Genomic DNA, 20520 nt, shown 5'->3' with positions numbered 1-20520 from the left:
CCTGCGTTAGGGTCACTTAGGATTTATTTCCTGAAAGAACATTGCAGCATCTTTATTATTATCCATGTGATGACCACACCAGCAGCCTCACTACTGTACATGGGAATTATTTTCTTCTCCATTTGCTTCAAGTTTCATTTATAACCCAGACACATATTCAAACTGGTAGAAAACTGGACTGTACACATACATTTCTGTTTTTACAAGAGACTCACCGTCTTATTAGTAATGTTTGTAGAGCTCTTAAATTTCCCTGGTGGTTGTTGTTGGTAGTTGTCTGGCTGGCTAACAACATGACAACCATAATATGTTTGCCCCAAGTTTGGCAAGGTGCTTTGTGGTGCTCATGTGTTGTAAAAGTAAATAAAATAAATACAATTATTAAAAACAATCTAAAATCCTACTGCCAAAAAATACCACCAACATCAGAGTGCCGACTAAATTGATGAACACAGGCTGTGTTCTTGGCAAAGATATAGTAAAAACAAGATAAACTGTATTGTATATAAGAGCATAGCATTATCTGACACATGTACAATTAAACTTAACAAGACCACTTTAGATTGTTTTAAGCAAGTTAGATGAAGGCTCTCTTTTCTGACTAAGACTGCCTTACAACAAATTGTGGTAAAACAAAATGTAATGAGGAGCGTTGAAATGTTAAGATGAGTTGCAGCTAATGAATGTCTTGTGTTATATTGAGCACATTCGCTTCTGTTAGTTGTGTTGTGTTCACTTTTTATCAGCTCGGAATTATCCTCATAAATATGTTTGTTTTGTATTTACCTTACCTTTTTTTTTTTTTAAAACCACCAACTCTGTGACAAACCAAATACTCAAATATTCAGCAGCGAACTATAACAATATGTTGTGTAGTCGAGGATTTTTTGTCACAGTGCTTTTACCTTTCTGCTTGTGAGCAATCCTCCTGGTAATCTCGCTCCAAAGGCAAAGTCAGAGCACTTGGTTGTTTTAGCCCTGAAGGTGTAAAAACCATAGACTGAAAAACATGTAAGAACTGGTAAACGGGTGAAGACACTGAGTTGCTCCAGGACAACATGAGGCAGATGTTTGCCAACATGAGGGCTTAAACCAATATCCTGCTGCTGGAGAGAAACAAACTACATTACCCTACATATGGTTTCTCTGCCAACATCATTATAGTATCTCCTGTTGCAGAAACATTGTACAGTAGAGGAGGAAGTGTTGAGCTCTTGTAAGTCAAACATTTTAAGTCAAGTATAATTAATATCCACTTATAGAGCTGCGTTACTTCGGTTGATTTGTGGTTTGAAATGGTTATGGGAAACATGTTATGTGTACCAAGCAAATTGACATCAACCAAACAGGTGGTATGTTAAAGTTCATCCATAAAATGACCATTTTGTAATCAATCGTTTTTCTGCAGTGACAGTGAATGCATGAAAGAATGGATGAAAGTCCCGATTTAAAAAAAAAAAAGTTGCTTAAACCTTACTATATAGTACTCCCCCAACAACACTTAATTACAGGGGTTGCCTACTGTTTAGGCAGAAGTCTTTCAAACAAAACATGTGTAACTCAAATGCCAATGTTGGGGAATTATGACTGATGTTCCGAAGGTTGTCTTCTACTGCCACAGTCTAGTCTGTCTTTCAATCAATCAATCAATCAATCAATGTTTATTTATATAGCCTATTATCACAAATGTTACATTTGTCTCAGTGGTCTTCACAGTGTGTACAGAATATCAGTATGACAATACGACACCCTCTGTCCTTAGACCCTCACATCGTACAAGGAAAAACTTCCAGAGAAAACCCACAGTTTAAAGGGGAAAATGGGAGAAACCTCAGGGAGAGCAACAGAGGAGGGATCCCTCTCCCAGGACGGACAGACGTGCAATAGATGCCGTGTGTACATCGAAAAGATAATACATTTACAACATAGGTAGTCCAAATGTTTGGAAATGCATGTGTCTATAATAAGAAGATGAATCCACGAGGATGTCAGCAATCTTGTGGGAGCCATCAGTGAAGTGAGAGTCTGGCAGGACCGCAGAGACAGGTTCAGCCACGACTCGAAGTCCAGGACTCAGATCCAGTGCTCAGGATAGAGGATCCAGGACACACGACCACAGCAACAGGATTAGCCTCGACTCAGGATCCCGGCGTATATATGGACACAAAAAAGAGATTTGGGGGAAACTGGGTTAATCGGAACATGAGAGTACACAGGTACAAACAGCCAGAAAGACGGAGTAAGGTGCCCCCCCCCAACAGTCCAAGCCTATAGCAGCTAAACTAACAGGTCTACATACATGCACTCCCTTAGGATAGGTTGAGGGAAAAGGGTAGCAAGTAAGAAGTAGGAAACAGAGGTGGAGAGGCACACACAGGGAAAAAAGTCCCCATTGGAACCTGAATTTGTCAGAGGTAGGTGAGGTGTTGGGGAATATTTTCCAAGGCCCATAACTTTGACCCAGTTTATCAGTTCAAATCAATCAATCAATCAATGTTTATTTATATAGCCCAATATCACAAATGTTACATTTGTCTCAGTGGACTTTACAGTTTGTACAAAATATCAGTATGACAATACGACACCCTCTGTCCTTAGACCCTCACATCGTACAAGGAAAAACTTCCGAAGAAAACCCACAGTTTAAAGGGAAAAATGGGAGAAACCTCAGGGAGAGCAACAGAGGAGGGATCCCTCTCCCAGGACGGACAGATGTGCAATAGATGCCGTGTGTAAATTGAAAAGATAATACATTTGCAACATAGGTAGTCCAAATGTTTGGAAATGCATGTGTGTATAATAGGAAGATGAATCCACGAGGATATCCATCCAGGACCTATGATCCAGGACCACAGCCACGACTCAAGATCCAGGGCTCGCGATCCAGGACAGAGGAGCGCAGGATCATCCATGACTCCGGATCCCGGCGTATATAGACACCAAAAAGAAAGACATTTGGGGAAGCTGGGTTAATCGGAACATGAGAGTACACAGGTATAGACAGAGAGAAGGAAGAAGTAAGATGTCCCCTGACAAACTAAGCCTATATCAGCAAAACTAGGGGCTGAATCTAATCAGCCCTAACTATAAGCTTTATCAAAAAGGAAGGTCTTAAGCGCACTCTTAAAAACGGATAGGGTGTCTGCCGCCCGAACACAAACTGGAAGCTGATTCCACAAATGTGGAGCTTTATAAGAAAAGGCTCTGGCTCCCATTGTACTTTTAGAGACTCTAGGAACAACCAACAACCCTGCATTCTTGGAACGCAATGCCCTAGTAGGACAGTAGGGTATAATGAGTTCTTTAAGGTAAGATGGCGCCTGCCCATTAAGGGCTTTGTAGGTGAGAAGAAGAATTTTAAATTCTATCCTGTGCAAAACTGTCCTGACTGAGCACACGCACCTCATAACCTTGACTGCTGTGCTCTCAGTGTTCTGTCTCCCTGTTCCTGCCTGTTGGCGTCAGCTGATAGAGGTGTTATGATTCTATGTTCCTGCCTGTTGATGTCAGCTGATAGAGGTGTTATGATTCTATGTTCCTGCCTGTTGATGTCAGCTGATAGAGGTGTTAGGATTTTATCTTGTTATGCAGCATGTTGATGATGCTCTCGGAACTAGCTAAATACATGGGTCTGGGGTAGAGTTCTTCAGAATTGCCGTGGCAACTCTACCGTGCACTAACAGTACTTCAAAAGTTACCAAAAAATGGTCGGATAAAGCAGGATTATGCGGTTCGACTAATAGTTGCTCAATTTCAATACCATAAGTCAGAACAAGGTCGAGAGTGTGATTATAGCAGTGGGTTGGTTTATTTACACTCTGACGAAAACCAACAGAATCTAATATAGAGTTAAATGCAACAGTAAGGCTATTTTTATCATCGTCAACATGAATCTTAAAGTCACCTACGATAATTACTTTATCTGTTTTAAGTACCAAAGTGTGCAACTCGATTTTGACAAGAAAGCTACTGGAGACTTCTAGAATTGTGTGAGTAACATTGTGTTTTTAGACTTCTCTGTTTCAGTGTGTGTACTCTGTATCAATGCTCTGTAGTTGATCTGACTGGAATTGTGATTTCAAAACTCAAAACCGCTACAGTATCTGTCAGGCAGAAACTTGGAACAAGTCATTTGACTGAAACCTTAAAAGTGAACTAACTGACTGCTAGGGTTAACTTTGATTTAAACATTTGTAGAATACTAAGAGCTTTATTGAGTAGGTGTAACTGTATTAAGGGTTAAACTCATAACTTTATAACTTAGGGTTTAATGTAATTGACTTAAAAGACAATAACACATCAGGAGGAAGCCAGTCTAGATTTCCTTTTGAGGGCCACCAGCTGCAGAGTTAACTAATTAAAGGGACGTTGCCCTACAGCTGTGAGAACTCAGCAATCAGGTGTCCATTTTAGGTAGCACTTTTCTGGAGCGTCAGCTTCAGCGTCAGACAGGCTAAGACTGGCAAAGACATTAGAGTCCTGTGGGAGTCAAAGACTGGCAAAGACATTAGAGTCCTGTGGGAGTCAAAGACTGGCAAAGACATTAGAGTCCTGTGGGAGTCACGAGGGAGGCAAAGAGGAGGCAAATCCTACTTTGATTGAGCTAAGTATCGCTGGTGTTTTATTTTATTATTTTATTTGGTTGTTTAGCCCCTCATGCTATAATCATGTGTATTTTCTCCATTCCTGTTCATGTGTCTTCTCGCAATTATCACTGGCCCCGTGTATCTCGTAATCGATATAAACGGCCTGCTCTCGTCTATCCCACATGCTCCACTGAGATCCAACATCTAGTTTCAGGTGGCCTGTGGAACTGCCAGTCAGCTGTTCCTAAGGCTGACTTCATCTCTGGCTACGCCTCCCTGCAGTCTCTGGATTTCCTTGCTCTCACTGAGACCTGGATTACTCCATCCAACACATCCACCCCAGCAGCTCTCTCCACTGCATATTCCTTCTCCCATACACCCAGACCAACTGGCAGAGGAGGTGGCACTGGTCTCCTGCTCTCTCCCAAATGGAGCTTTTCCCTCTTCAAACTACCTAACTTCACCCCTTCCACCTTTGAATTCCATGCCGTCACAGTAACCCATCCTATACAGTTAACCATTGCTGTTCTCTACCGTCCACCAGGCGCCTTGGGGGACTTCTTGGAGGAATTAGATAATCTCCTCTCACACATCCCTGAAACTGGCCCTCCCGCTGTACTTCTCGGAGACTTCAACCTCCAGACAGGGAAGATAGACGAACTAACATCTCTGTTAACTGCCTTTGCTTTCTCACTGTCTCCGTCCCCACCGACTCATAAAGCTGGCAATGTCCTTGATCTCATATTCTCAAGGAACTGCGCTACTTCTAACCTCTCTGTAAACCCGCTCCACACATCCGATCACTTCTTCATTTAATTCTCTCTACCCCTTTCCAAACATAACAAACTAATCTCTTCTCATCCTGCACTTGTCCGCCGTAAACTTCGCTCCCTCTCCCCCTCTACCTTTGCCTCATCGGTGCTCTCAGCCCTCCCTTCCTCTGACTCGTTCCAACTCCTGCCTCCAAACTCTGCTGCAGAAACTCTCCTCTCTACTCTCTCATCCACTCTGGACTCTCTCTGTCCTCTCACATCTCGGCAGGCTCGTCAGTCCCCTCCTGCTCCCTGGCTAAATGATGCACTGCGTGCTAATAGAACCGTCCTTAGGGCAGCAGAGCGGAAACGGTGGAAATCCAAACACCGTGACGACCTCCTAACCTATCAGGCTCTCCTCTCCTCTTTCTCTGCTTCGATCTCTCAGGCAAAAAGCACTTTCTTTCAAGATAAGATCCAATCTTCCTATTCCAATCCTAAACAACTATTTTCCATCTTCTCCACCCTCTTGGACCCTCCAAAAGCCCCTCCCCCTCCTCACTTCTGTCAAGCGACTTTGTTACCCACTTTGAAAAAAAGGTTGATGATATTCGCTCTTCTTTTTCTGACTCACCTTTACTCACCGCTGGGTCACCAGACCCTCCTTCCACCAACACACTAACCTCCTTTTCCCTTCTCTCTCCAAGTGAGGTTCTTACCCTCATTACCTCTGCCCGCCCTACCACCTGTCCTCTGGACCCTATCCCTTCAAACCTCCTTCAGACTATCGCTCCTGATATTCTACCGTTTCTCACCCATTTCATCAACACTTCTCTAACTTCTGGTCACTTTCCAAACAGTCAAGGCAAGAGTAAACCCTCTCCTAAAGAAACCCACTCTCAACCCGTCTGATGTTATAAACTACAGGCCTGTCTCTCTCCTCCCGTTCCTGTCTAAATCACTTGAACGCGCTGTCTTTAAACAACTCTCCTGTTATCTCAATCAGAACAACCTTCTGGATCCGCACCAGTCTGGTTTCAAGGCAGGTCACTCCACAGAAACTGCTCTCATTGCTGTCACGGAGGAACTGCACACTGCCAAAACTGCATCCCTCTCCTCTGTCATCATCCTGTTGGACCTGTCTGCTGCATTCGACACGGTGAATCATCAGATCCTCCTTCGCACTCTCAAAAAACTTGGAGTTTCAGGCTCTGCACTTTCCCTCCTCACCTCATACCTGAAAGACCGTACCTACAGGGTGACTTGGAGAGGGTCTGAGTCCGACCCTTGTCAATTAACTACAGGGGTCCCTCAAGGCTCTGTTCTTGGTCCCCTCCTCTTCTCCCTGTACACAAACTCGCTCGGATCAGTCATTAGCCCGCATGGTTTTTCTTACCACTGCTACGCTGACGACACCCAATTAATTCTGTCCTTTCCCCGCTCAGAGACCCAGGTCGTCGCACGCATCTCTGCTTGTCTAGCTGACATCACTCAGTGGATGTCTGCTCATCACCTCAAGCTCAACCTTGACAAGACTGAGCTGCTCTTCCTTCCAGGAAAAGATTGTCCCACTCTTGACCTAACAATCAACATCGGCACCTCAGTTGTTTCCCCGACTCAGACTGCAAGGAATCTGGGTGTGACCCTAGATAACAACCTGTCCTTCACTGCAAACATCGCTGCTACAACCCGTTGCTGCAGATACACGCTTTACAACATCAGGAAGATACGTCCCCAGCTGACACAGAAAGCGACTCAGGTTCTGGTCCAGGCTCTCGTCATCTCACGCCTAGACTACTGCAACTCCCTCCTGGCTGGTCTACCTGCATGTGCCATCCGACCTCTGCAGCTCATCCAGAATGCAGCGGCTCGTCTGGTCTTCAACCTTCCTAAATTTTCCCACACCACTCCGCTCCTCCGCTCCCTTCACTGGTTTCCGGTAACTGCTAGAATCCACTTCAAGACACTGGTACTTGCTTACCATGCTGCGAATGGATCTGGCCCTTCGTACATCCAGGACATGGTTAAACCGTACACCCCAGCGCATGCACTACGCTCTGCATCAGCCAAACGACTCGCTGCACCCTCGCTGCGAGGGGGACCCAAGTTCCCATCGGCGAAAACACGTGGGTTTGCTGTCCTGGCTCCAGGATGGTGGAATGAGCTCCCCATTGACATCAGGACGGCAGATAGCTTGCACATCTTCCGGCGCAAACTGAAAACTCATCTCTTTCGACTCCACTTCGAGCGATAGAACTATTAACAAAGCACTTTTATACTAATAAAGGACTGGCTTATCTAAAGCCAGTTGAGTAGCACTTGAAATGTTTGGCTCTATGAAACCTGATGTACTTATATGATTCTGTTTTCTTCAAGTATGTATTTTGTTGGTCGAACGCACTTATTGTAAGTCGCTTTGGATAAAAGCGTCAGCTAAATGCAATGTAATGTAATGTAATGTAAAAAGTTGATAAAAACTCAGAGAATTCTGATAAGAATTCTGAATAAAGACCTGGTGCACGGTACACTGTAACAAATAAGATTGGCTGCACAGTTTTCCAGGTCGGATGCATAAGACTAAAAACGAGACTTTCAAAGGAGATATAATTTTATTTTGGTTTAGCATTGATAAATACATTTGAGTCAAAGATGGCTGCAACTCCACCTCCTTGGCCTGTGCCTCGGGCAATATGAGTATTGATATGGCTGGGTGGAGTGGCCTCATTTATGCTGACATATTCTTCATTCTTCATGTAACACTTTGAATGAAAAAAGAAACTCTATTAAATTCCAAAACATAACTTGAAATGCCACGGAAAAAAGTATTTAGCATTTTAGATAATAAATATTGAGAAGTCACATGTTGCATGCAGGGGCGCCGCCAGGGATTTTGGGCCCCATGAAAAGATATCACATTGGTTACTTAAACATTTTTTTCTTAATGTTCTAAAATTGTTTGGGCCCCTGTCAGTCACGGGTCCTTAGAATCGTCCTAACTTTTCACCCCCTTACGGCGCCCCTGGTTGCATGTCCTAAACAATATTCATGTCATTATGCTCTTCTCTAAAGGACCCTCACATGTGCAGATGTTCCCACTCGGAGACTCATTAGACTATCACTGCCGGCACACAATGATCTGCTGCCCACGTTATCTGCACAAAATGATGAAAACACCGCAAACTCATTATTTGGAGAAAGCACACAAAAAAGCATATATGTGAAGATTTACAAATTCTCAGAGGACTATTATTCCCATGTTGTCAAGCTCCATTCATCACCTCAACAAGGTCTCTATGTTCTCACACACACAAAGACACACACACGTTATCTGAATTATTTGAAATTGATGCCTCTTGAACATATAACACAGTAAACATACACAGGAGGAGAACTGCATATTTATGTTTACTCTTTTATACACCGATTGTCATGGAAAAGGGAGAAACAGCTTTCTTTGGAAACGGGTAATTCAATTATTCTGTGAAGCGTACATTTCATTGTTTGAGGTGAATGAAAGTCTGACAGCCTGGTGAACATTGAATAAGCAGTATTACAGAGAATATAACCAAAAAGAGACATTAACTTTTTAGATTATACCTGTTTATCTTTCTTCATGAAACACATCGATATGCAACTGCTGAAGGGTACAATAGGAAATACAAAAATTAAAGAGGTCCATTAAAGTCAATTTCCAGGTCTTCTCAATGGCATTTTTTAAAATAAAAGTTAGATGAAGCTTTTTCTGGCTGCTGATAGAGCTGCACAAAATCTAATAAATTGCCTCAGGTAAGTCACCATGGCTAACACAACTGAAAATGACTAAATTGCGAGAGGCTGAGTTGCACTATGGGTAATGTAGGCAGCAGGTAGAAGCAAGAAGAATGTCCAGACTAAAAATAATGAATATCTCCTGCTCCTGTGAGTCCCAGTGTTATAGGGGTGCAACGTGAAATATGTTTTTAAGGAAAGATAACAAAACAATGATTAATTAAAATATGAATCCGAAAAAGTCCCTGCATGAAACCACCGAGTCCTTATCCTTTATCATTAGAGTCGATATTTCCCTCACTGAGTGTCAACAAAACTCAGGAATGTACACCCGTGTGACATACGGCTTAGCTTAGGCAATAAGGTTTACATCATATATTTTTTGTATTGACAGCTACCACCTTTTTAAGAGTAGTTATGACTCCCCTTGACAAAATGTATTCCTTTGAGAAAACATCCAAAAACAATTAGATAAACCAACATCTTCACTTTTAGATTTTTTTTTTATTGCAATCAAGGTTTTTTTCCCCTCTGTTCTCTAAGACATGTAGATATGTGCGATTTAAGAATCCAATTCTACAAACAGTAGAACAACAGTTAAATAACACAACAAACAAATGCTATGCTAACGGCCTCTCATTTACAGATATATTTATACAAACATGAGCCAGCGCCTTGCAACAAAAATCGCAAGATGTAAAATCCTGAAAACAGCAACACTACACAACAAATAACACCTTTCATCAGTTACAATATTTCATTCCTCTGTGGCTCATTGAATCATTAAACTTATCAAAAGACTCTGGCGCGTAGGCACAACATTTTTAACATGCCATACAACATGAACAAACTAAATAAAAATGCTCCTCTCACTCTCTGTGTTAAGCTTTAACCTTTTTATAAAAACAGTCCATTAGACTCCAGGTTTTCTCTAATGTTTTCTTGTTTGTTCCAGAGCACATCATCTGACAGGACAATGGGCCCAAAATCGGAGCTGATTATCTCAGGGACTTCACACATTGTCATCTCGTTTTTTGTGATAATAGCAACTTTCCAATCTTCTGGCATATAAAAATACATCCTATATGATTCCTAGATTCAAAATATACCCTTACAGAAACAAGTCCCCTTTCATCTCCTCCACTGACCCACAGCAGCTCAAATCAGAAACATATCAGCCAGATATCTCTATCTCAACTGCATGCAGAAAACCTCTCCATCATACAGAGGAAATGAGTGGAAGGGAAATGAGGCATTAAGCATAGCTTTTGTTGTTGTGTACGTCTGCAGCTACCATGGAATCAGATGGACAGCGGTGCAGATCAGCCAGCTCCAAGCTACGTTTCTAAAATGTGTTATGGACCAATCTGTTGTTGCTCTGTTTTTTCCCCCTCATTTTCTCTCAATGCAATTTTGCAGTTGTCTAACTGCTGCCTCCACTTCTCAATAGCTTTTAAGGACAATAGTTCCCTCCTGGTCTAAATTGAGTGCCATTTAAAGGCTAACTGACTTTTCCACTAATATGATGGATTTACTGCCATGGGTGACAGGTGCTGTGTTGATTAGTGACAGTAATTGTAGTGAGAGAGTGCATGGAGATTTTGGCTTTGGGGGTCTGTAGGGTTTTTGTTGTTGTTTATTGACGATACATGATGGTGCGTCGTCAGAGGCAGAAGAGGCGAGAGCCCTCTCTCCCCTCCTCCACCTCGCCAAGGGGGATGCGGGGGAGCAAGGCCGACCGGGTCAGACCCCAGAAGCGAGGCGGAGACAAGTGCTTCTTGGTGGCGGTGAACCTCCAACCCATGTGAGACCCACAGGTGCGACACTGAGCAATGGTCCAGGCGTAGCTGAGAGCAAAGAAGAGCACAATATTTATTAAAGACAAGATATATAACATTATTATATTTCTTATACCTTATTAAAAAGTATAAGTTTGCTCGTAACACCTGTGGCATTTTAGACGCAAATGGCTTACAAACTTTATTTTAAACCGGCCTTTTAGAGTAAAACTACTCATGCATCAGTCCGCACAGTGAAACTCAAACAGTGGGCAAAACTATTTTTTTAATTTAGGGGGGCTTAAATTGTAATGTTTTAGTCTTTAAAAGGGTTAATATTGTGGCTCGTTTGAGCAGTCACGGCTGATCCTCAAGCATCAAGATGTCCTTAGAAAATTCTGAAACAGCGTTGAGAGTTTGGGAGACACAGTTACAAAGAAAGGGGCTAATGTTGCACAAAATGATGTATAAGATGTGCAAATGGCATGCTAATGTTTGGCAGTGCAGTCAGAGGTGTGTTTCCATTTTGTCTTTGCAATGGGAATTACATCGGTTTTTGTTGCATGATTCCACAGGTTAAATGGTCATGCAATCATTTTTATTTATTTATTTATTTTTTAAAAATTGGTCCCTGAGTAATGATTGTTAAAACATATATTTTCTGTTAAATATCCCTTTAAAAAGGACTTTTTTTCCCATTAATTAAATGCAACCCATTATACACAATTCATACTTGCACTTACTTAGTATGTGTCATTCAGAAACAATCATTTATACACTAATAAATACCTACAACTGAAAGCTGTATCTATATACTTTATTCATTGCAAATACTTAATGCTGTCTTCTAATGTTTTTTTCTAAATGCAATAAGAAACCTATGGCAAAGTGTACCATGATTTCAAAAACTCTTACAAACCAAACAACTAAATGTAGCAGACATATCTGCAGCACTTGATCTAGACAACGTTAAATACTACACAATTCAGTTCAGTTTTATTCTTTAAGCATAAATCAAATATCTCACTGTCAATATTATTGACACAAGTTCACAGTATCTTCTCAGATCTGTGTATTGGTGTGTGTTTTATGATGAGAAAAAAAGAGCCTGGAGGATATATCTTTCCCCTGCTGCTCTCTACACAAGACTGGCATCATACAATGAACTCAGGTCACTAAAAAGTGATGTCCTATTGATAAGAAATTAAACTTTTGATATTGATGCAACACTGAAAGGCCAAAGGCTTCTGATTTAAGACAATGTAGACTATTCACTTTATGTCACCACACAGTTAGGGAAATATGGAATTAAAGCTTATTTGAGACCCCCAGTGCAATGGGTCAGAGGTTTGTCTCACATTTATGAAAATGCATTTTAAAAGCCCTGAAAGGCACAGTGAGAGGTCTGATTAAGTCCATTCACTGTGCGTTAGGTGTTACATTATTAGAGAGTCCGAGGGAGGAGTGTGAGCTTAATGCCATGAGTGTTGCAAAGTTACCCTGGAAACCAGCTGTGCAGCGTGGATGGCCGGCCCACCAGGTTGAGGTTGTTGGTTTTGTAGACGGTCAACGTTTCATGGACGTAACCGTGAGGGTTGACGTATGCAGCCATGGGGCCGTTCAGAGACAAGCTGCAGAGAAAGGACAGCAGGTGGAATATTTCATCAGTGATTTTGACGCAAAAACACCCGAATGAACCTTTAGATGAAGGAATGAAACAGCCAGAAGCTGATTAGAGACTCCATAAAAAAGAAATAAATGGAACCAAACCTCCTTAAAATAAATCATGCATTTAAAGTGTTTTAATTATGAAAATACTAAACTAAACTAAAAGCTAAGACTTGAGATTTGGAAATGTTGTTTTCAGTATTCAACAAGGTGATTATTTAATCTTACAGGTACTTGGCAAGATTAAAACCACATGAAAAGACACATTTTAAGTCACTTTATTATGCAGCAATTTACTGCACTTCTGGTTTGGTCCCTAATTGAAAATGCATTAGCTAGGTATGCAGTCCTGTTAGTCTCTATACTTAGAAATCATATTAAACACATAATCATTCATTTACTCTGATTATCTGGATGTGCTCAGACAAAACAGTTAATGCACTCTTCCTATAAACGTAGAGCTAGGGCCTGGACAGCTTCATCGGCGTTAGAGCCACTGTGTTTGACTCTTGGACAAACACATTAACCATAACACGTCATAGACACTTAAGAAATTACATTACATAACAGTGTGTGAGTGTTGTTGCACAAATTAGAGTGTGAAGGACCAATTATGTTTTTGTAACTCCAATCTTAAATGAAACTTTTATGTGCAGTTATTATTGTGATGAAGGTAAAAACAAAACAGAAAAAATAAATTCAGGCTGCTAGTTTTCTCTCTTTAAATGTGTCAACCGTCTCTTAAAACAATTTGAATAGATGAATACAACATGCACAAGATGTCCTCACCTGAAGATCTCAGTCTTCGTGGTGATTTCTGTGTCCTGGCACTGCTTACAGCACAGTGATGTGCACTGAGGAGGAGAGATAATGAAGTGTCAAAAGTCACTGTTCTCACTGACGATGCTATAATAATCCATCCTTTATGCTTCCACAAGAACCAAGAGCTGGCTGACACAACGTCAGGTATAAATTGTGTGTCCAGTAAGAGTGTAAAGAGAAAAGGAGGATATTACCCGCAATCAGACGGCATGGAAAGAGCAGATAATAAGCAGGCACTTTAAAGAAGCAATTCAAACGTCCGGCAACAGCTTTACAGCAGTACTAAGTGCTTCCTGTCTTTATAACATTAAAATGCACATTGACCTAAAGCTAAAGGGATTAGGGCTGCAATGATTAATTGATTGGTAGATTTAATTAATGATTATGATGCTGAATTATTCCTTCGAAATCTGCAGTGAGACAATATTTCTACATTTATTTCAGGTATCTGACAAAATTGAGTTTTATTTGAAATCACCAAATATATTTTATGTCGGTAAATCGTTATACAAAAAGGTCAGAAAGTGCTGTTTTCAGCACATCAAAAACTAAAATTGGTTTGTGATCTTCTTTTTAAATTGTTGTTTAGTCATCTTAATCTGGTAATAGCTTGCTTGGTGACATGATGACACTTTTATTACAGGTAATAGAAAACATGTAGGTCCTGGTGCTGAGGAAATAAGCATCTTAAATATACATTAACGTTGTTCTGCTGTGTGAATGACATGATGATATTTTTGGTTAGTTAAAATCGGGCGGTGGTGGCGAAGTCCATAGGGACTTGGCTTGGCAACTGGAAGGTCACCAGTTCAAGTCCCGGAAAGACCAAGTGCTACCGAGGTGTCCCTGAGCAAGGCACCGTTCCCCACACTGCTCCCCGGGCGCCGTACATAATGGCAGCCCACTGCTCCTAACACTAGGATGGGTCAAATGCAGAGAAACCGTTTCGTTGCATAGTACCTGTGCATAATGACAATAAGTTGAATCATCATCACCATGCTCAAAGTGACAAACAGATCATGTATACTGCTTGTTTATTAGAGATCTGTTCTGTTACTAGTGATTCAATTAATCTTTACTTACTCTAAATTGTTTATGAACAGTTTACATTGTGATGGCCAAGTTTAGACTGAAATATCGCAGCAAAACATCCCCCGACAGGCATAGTTGATATACCAAAGAACACCAGAGGAAAAAGGGAAAGAAGTACAGTAGGAACAGCCGATCTTATCACACAGTGAGGGAGAGGATGGCTGCACAGCCAGAGGAGGAAGGGGCAGTAGTGAGGGGTTGGTGGTGACCCTTCCTTACCCGGTCCATGATATCCAGCTCACAGCGAAGTCTCTGGATGGCACTGCCGATCTTCAGCAGTTGGAGCCGCAGAGCGTCGTCTATGGGCAGACAGGCCGCTACTCTGTAGGAAAAGTCTGACACAAACCAGACAGAAAGGCAGAGACAGGGATGAAAGGAAGGAAAGGACAGGAGCACAAAAAAAGAGACGTACGTACGCATGTGCGAACGCGTCTGCTATCCATCTGTAACACATAGAACAGAGGCTGACCTACGGCGTTCGTAGGGAGGGAGTCATCCTTCAGGTTCTCGTCCCATTCATGGAGCTGTTTCTTTACTCTGTTCATGAGCGACTCCTGTGCGGTGGTACACAGGAGGTAGAGAGAACATGGTTTACATTCACTCCTATGTTATGTTTATCTATGGAGAAAATTCCAGTGCACACGGGCCGCAGCACTCACAGAGTCGTAGAGTGCGTAGACCCAGGGTGGCCATGGCGTCAGGCTGGCACAGTGAAACTTCCTCTGTGAGGAACAACAGACGACACATTACCCAACTTTATCTTAATTTGACAGTTTCCCTCTGCTATCCACATTGTTAATACACGTAATGGTTAAAAGTATGTGGACTTTCAAACATCACACCCACGACAATGTTCCTGTGTCAAGAGTTACATGTTGAAAATCCCAGGCTTCCACAGGTTAAAAGCCCAAAACTATTTAAAGAGGCCCTTTTATGCTTTATTGGGTCTCCCTTTAAGTGTTATTCCCTGTGGTTATGTACGTTTTTGTCAATGTAAATAGTCTGCAAAGGCTAAAATCCCCCTCCCCCCTCTGTAACGCCTCCATTGTAGTCCTTTGCTGACTTCAGTTACATTAGTGACATCACTACGTAACATGTGTACTTCTATTGGCTGGTGCTACAACACATTGTACATGATAGGCTAAGGGGTGGGATATCTCTAAGAGGTTGACCAATCACAACAGAGCCGGTCAGCTAACCAATCAGAGCAGACTGGGCTCTGGTTTCAGACAGAGGGTGAAAAGAGGTGCACCAGCACAGGCAGTTTGAGAAAAATAAAGAGCTTTTTGAACATTAAAGCAAGTAAATATCTCACAGTAGAAGATTCAAATACAAATCTGAACCTGAAATGTGCATGATAGGGCCCCTTTAAATATTATCAGTTGGTGTAACCAGAGCTGTCATGTCCCATTTCCATTTCCTTGTGATGGAGAATGAAGTTATTGTAAAGTATGTAATGGCAAAAGAATCTGCATGTTACTGCGGCACATGTGTACTGCAAGTGTTTTTGTGTCTGACCTGCTGGTAGTTATTCCACCAGCGCTGGGCCTGCTTGCAGGTCTGAGTCGGGGGTTTGCAGGAGGGGTGCATGTTGAGCCTGGTGAGGGGTGCAATCTGCACGGCAGAGAGGGGATCTGGAAGGATTCGTTCTGGAAGGATCTGTACTTTGGCTTGTCTGATCCTGATGTAATATACAAGGGAGACAAAAACATAAGTTAGGGAAAGAAAGACAAGCAGGGAGAGAAATGTGAAAGAGAGCAACAGAGCCAGTGAAACAGAGCAGATGAATAGCAGCAGAATAAACAAATGGTGTGATGGCTAAATGCTATCAGGTGTATGACAGGATGTTTGTAATGGGTAGATGATCATAAAAAGGTGCCGTCTGTACAATTTCTCTGTCAGCCATAAGAAATACTTCACCAAACACACACTGTGGAGCTCAGACAAACAAACGTTCACTAAGCAACATCACAAGAGAAACAAAATACAAATCTTCAGGTGTAACCATGTACAAGGATAAACCCATACAACATCATTCACTTCAATCATGCACAAATACAATGTTCATTTTCTTTCTTATGTATGAATAACGGCAAATAAATCCACAACACTGCCACAATATGATGGCAGTAGAAAGGTATTTTTAAATGTTTGTTTTTTGCTTTTTATTCAGGGATCCAACATCCAAAGGTTGCACATTCAGAAATGTTTGAGAGGCAGAGAGGTAGAGAAGGCTATGTACAGAACACAGAGCGCAAAACAGCAGATCCCCTGTAAGTGGGCAATAACTTCAATTCTATGGTTGCTGGGGTCACAACACAAGGTCAACAGGATTATGCGCATTACACAACAGCAACTAAAGACAGAGGGAAATATGTCTGTATGGAGATCAAGTTTAATGGGCTTTAAAGCTCAATGATTTCCTGAACGGTGGAGGATGTAAGTAATCATGATATATAGCACAACCACAGTGGTTTAATATGCAGCTTTTCTCCATAGATGCTTCCGTTGTTTACTGTACCCTCCAACAAGAGGACTCAACTTAAAAACCACACAGATGATTACAAATAAACTAAACCCTCTCGAGAGCATGAAGCAGGATAACTCAACAAACAGAATGAACAACAAGGCACAACAAATTATTATTGTAGAAAAAACGGAATCTTTAAATGTAAAGAAGTAACTCCACAAACAAATAGTTTGAATGTTATTCTCTTTACTTTTTGAAGATGACTGTGAATAGTTAGTCTGCCCTCTAGCTGTGTGAACTATAAGAGCACCAACTGAGTCGCATTGAAAAAAGTCCCGACTTTGCGGAGTAAATACGCATCACGTACAGTATGTAAGAAACTGACACTTCAAAGTTAATCTTAATTGTTTTTATAGAACAAATGAAGAGATTGAATATTTTCAATTTGAAGAAATGAATGTAGAGGCACACTCATATATACGTAGAGGATCCACTGATTTGGAGTCCTAGTCTAAACAGCTGCTGGTGTTCTGTCTAAAATCAGTCCATGCCTAGATGATGAATACCTGCAGGGCTCAGATTCCTGCAGACAGCCACAGGCTCACAACATGAAGACCACAACATAATGTTAACATTTTTATTTATATATTCAAGCTCTCATTCAAATGTGCACATGTATTTAGTCCTAACCTTTGCTGCAATGGTTTAAGACGCAATGAAACTTACCCGTCTGCTTGAGTTCTTATCTCATGGACCTTAAACCTCTGCCTTCCCACAGCTTTCACTTTCACAGTTTCAATGCCATACTCCTGCTCTTCTCGGTATGCATAGATTTCAGCTGTCGTCCCAAACTCTGCGTCCGGCTCACCTGCATCGCTGCTGAAACAGATACCAAATAAACCTTTTACAATGACACTACAAGAATATTTTTAAAAGGATACCCGAGTCATTAAGTGTTTTACTTCTATGAGATTGAGGTTCTTAGACAGTTAAGCTAAATAGTTCTCCTCATATGCAGTGGTACTCGTCATTAGTTTATTTAGCAGAAAGTAATTAAAATAATAATTTAAAAAATATACAAAATAAATATATCTTAAAATATATTTTAAGATCATGTTTAGTCATCTAATTTGTCTGTACATTGCTGTTTAGTCTGTGTTCTTGTAATTAGTGTCTACAGTGTGCCTATTGAGCCGTGTACAGAGATGTGGGGCAAGCCCCTCTCTCTGCTGTCAAAATGAATGGGTGCTGTGAAAACTACACTGCGCATGCTCAGAGTATTTTTCTATTCAATGTGTGCGGCAAAACAAAATCACCAGTGGGGCAAAGTGTTGGAACCCCCACCAAAACGTCATCTCATAATTCAGAGCTGATTGGCTGTAAGTACGTGTGCCGCGAAAAGTGTAGTTGTGAAGAGGAGACGAGAGAGAGCAGCTTATAGCAATTAAAATCAGTAAAACGGAAAGAAAATGAATGAAGTTGACCATCTACTTCAGCTTTGGTAAGTTCATTTTATGTCATTATATGTTGTTGATCTTCTATGTTTTGCCTATTAGGCTATTGCTCTGCTGGATCGATTGATATTGTGACCTCTGTGATGAGTGTCTGTGTTTTCCTTATATTTACAGTCTATGGTGTTTTAATGCTGAAGCATTACGGGTGTTGATATTGTTAAGTATTGCTTTGTGATGGTGCCCTTTACTCCATGTATTAAGGTGCATTACAATATGACATCCCCACGCTGTGTACGTAAATGTATGTGCTGACAGTGTTGCTCCGTGTTCTTCATTCGCGGCTTCCGACAGTATGTCATTTGACACTCCCCCCTCTCTCTGTCGGATATTGGGTAGCCTACAGCTATTTTTTAACGTGTTTAAAAAAGCACCAGAAGCTTATATATACACATCTAAGTTGTTCGTGCCCCACCAGTTTTGTACATATAAAAACACCACTGCTCATATGTAATAAACCCTTCATATGAAACGCCATACTAAGAAAGGCTCTCTATTTATCAGACCTTGGTTTCCAATAGCTACATAGTTATTTGTATTGTCAATAAAATAGGAAAGCATGATATTGATTTTTTTATTCAGATATGCCGATATTTTCAAACTAATTTTGGCCAATTGCCGATATACGCATATATATTTTTTTCACCTAGTTGCAGATAACTTCCAGTTTTAAGCTGAAATGGAGCTAACAATCGGTATCAAAGTGCCACATGTTCATGTGATGGCTTACTGGTAGATGCAGACATTGCAAAAACATTGACTGGGCAAAATAAGAAAGCTATTTAAAACTAAGGTTATATGAAAAACATGGTATATTGATTTAAATGTAACATCAGAGGAAATGTTCATTACTGGCCGGGACATTTCATTTTAAAGCCTTATCTGCCAATAGTGCAGTGTGTACTTCTACTGACCTGTGTGAGAGGACTGCAAAGGTGCGGTCTCTCTGGATGATGCTCCGCATCATGCTGACCTCCTGCGGCCTGAAGAGCTGCAGAGGCAGCGTCTGGCCGGGCACCAGCATCACAGCCGTGTGAGGCAGCACAGGGATGGTCTGACAGCTGTCCTCATCGTGGACCGTACGGCCGTGGAACTCCTCCATGTCTAAGCCCAGGTACTGCCAGCACAACAAACAGTCAACACCACCAGACCACAACAGCTGCTACTACCTTACTTCTGAATGATCAATTAGTAATTGATGGTAAAAAATCTCCATTTGGGCCATTATCTGTAGAAATAAAAGTGGCATGACTCACAGAATGTGATGTGGGAAGACTGGGATCAAAGTTGATGGTGGTGTGCTTCTCTGTCCCCTCACTGTCTCGTTCTTCAGTCTCCATGTCATCTTCTATGTCATCTCCCTCCTCCTCTTCCTCATTATCTGTCATAGCACACAAGCACAGTGGTGAGTCTAGTGTGCAGCTGCAACTTTAGATACATTAGAGTAGTTTAGATTAGATCTACTTTATTGTGCACCTGAATGGATATGTGTCTACACACACCATTAAAACATATATACAATAGTGCAAATGGGCATGTAGGAGCGGTAAATTATACAATTAAGGAAGGACATTTGATTAAAAAAAGCAAGCGTTCCCTCATCATTTTCAGTGCAATGCCTTTATGGCTTAAGTAATAAAATACCTCTTATAGATATTGTTAGCTATGTTTGTGTTTAGCCTTGTTGATTGCAACACTGTCAAATATATCGTAAATTGTTTGTGTGGCTTTCAAATCACTAACAACTTTGGAGAGCTTATTTTTGCTCGTTATCCTCTTAATAAGCCACGCTGATGGTAAAACGAAACAAAGTGTGAGGTCTATAAAATGAGTCAGTGAGGGTGTGATGTGTGACGGTGGCCTGTTGAGGAAGAGTTAGCTCGCAGTTAGCAGCACGGGGAGACGGACGCTGCCCCAATGAGAACCCGGCAGGTAACCCTGTCCCCCGCTGAGGGGCACCGTTACCTGGTAAAAGCTGCAGCTGGTTCCCCATAATGTCGTTAAGGTTGTCTTCTTCTGCAGCCCTCTCGTCAGCCATATCCCTCCCTGTGTTTACAATGCTGACTCTTCTTC

The 20520-nt window shown here is 41.5% G+C and overlaps 1 protein-coding gene across 2 annotated transcripts; it reads right to left on the bottom strand.

The window, feature by feature from the left end:
• Positions 1-9590: 9590 nt before the first annotated feature.
• crbn (cereblon) lies at positions 9591-20520 on the bottom strand. 2 transcript variants are annotated; one of them, XM_034223918.1, is made up of 11 exons: positions 20413-20520; positions 19704-19828; positions 19362-19564; positions 17663-17815; positions 15985-16147; positions 15126-15188; positions 14936-15020; positions 14686-14801; positions 13342-13406; positions 12384-12515; positions 9591-10953 (listed from the first exon to the last, which is right to left on the bottom strand). In XM_034223918.1, exons 1-11 carry the CDS (start codon positions 20483-20485, stop codon positions 10770-10772), a joined length of 1362 nt encoding a protein of 453 aa, XP_034079809.1. In that variant the 5' UTR covers positions 20486-20520; the 3' UTR covers positions 9591-10769. The 2 variants fall into 2 exon arrangements, with proteins under 2 accessions (XP_034079809.1, XP_034079810.1); XM_034223919.1 differs by having other exon boundaries at positions 17663-17812.

The sequence above is a fragment of the Gymnodraco acuticeps genome, unplaced genomic scaffold, assembly GCF_902827175.1.
Source record: "Gymnodraco acuticeps unplaced genomic scaffold, fGymAcu1.1, whole genome shotgun sequence".
NCBI classification, from domain to species: Eukaryota; Metazoa; Chordata; class Actinopteri; order Perciformes; family Bathydraconidae; genus Gymnodraco; species Gymnodraco acuticeps.
Note: the sequence above shows the minus strand (reverse complement) of the source record. Positions and strands in the feature narration are given on the sequence as shown.

Bases quoted from the DNA above. Each gene is read 5' to 3' on its own strand.
- crbn (XM_034223918.1), bottom strand. From the start codon at position 20,485: ATGGCTGACGAGAGGGCTGCAGAAGAAGACAACCTTAACGACATTATG. The intron at 19,565-19,703 runs GTGAGTCATGCC...TTGTGCTGGCAG, and splicing joins GTCTTCCCACATCACATTCT to TACCTGGGCTTAGACATGGA. The intron at 17,816-19,361 runs GTCAGTAGAAGT...TATCTGTTTCAG, and splicing joins TTTGCAGTCCTCTCACACAG to CAGCGATGCAGGTGAGCCGG.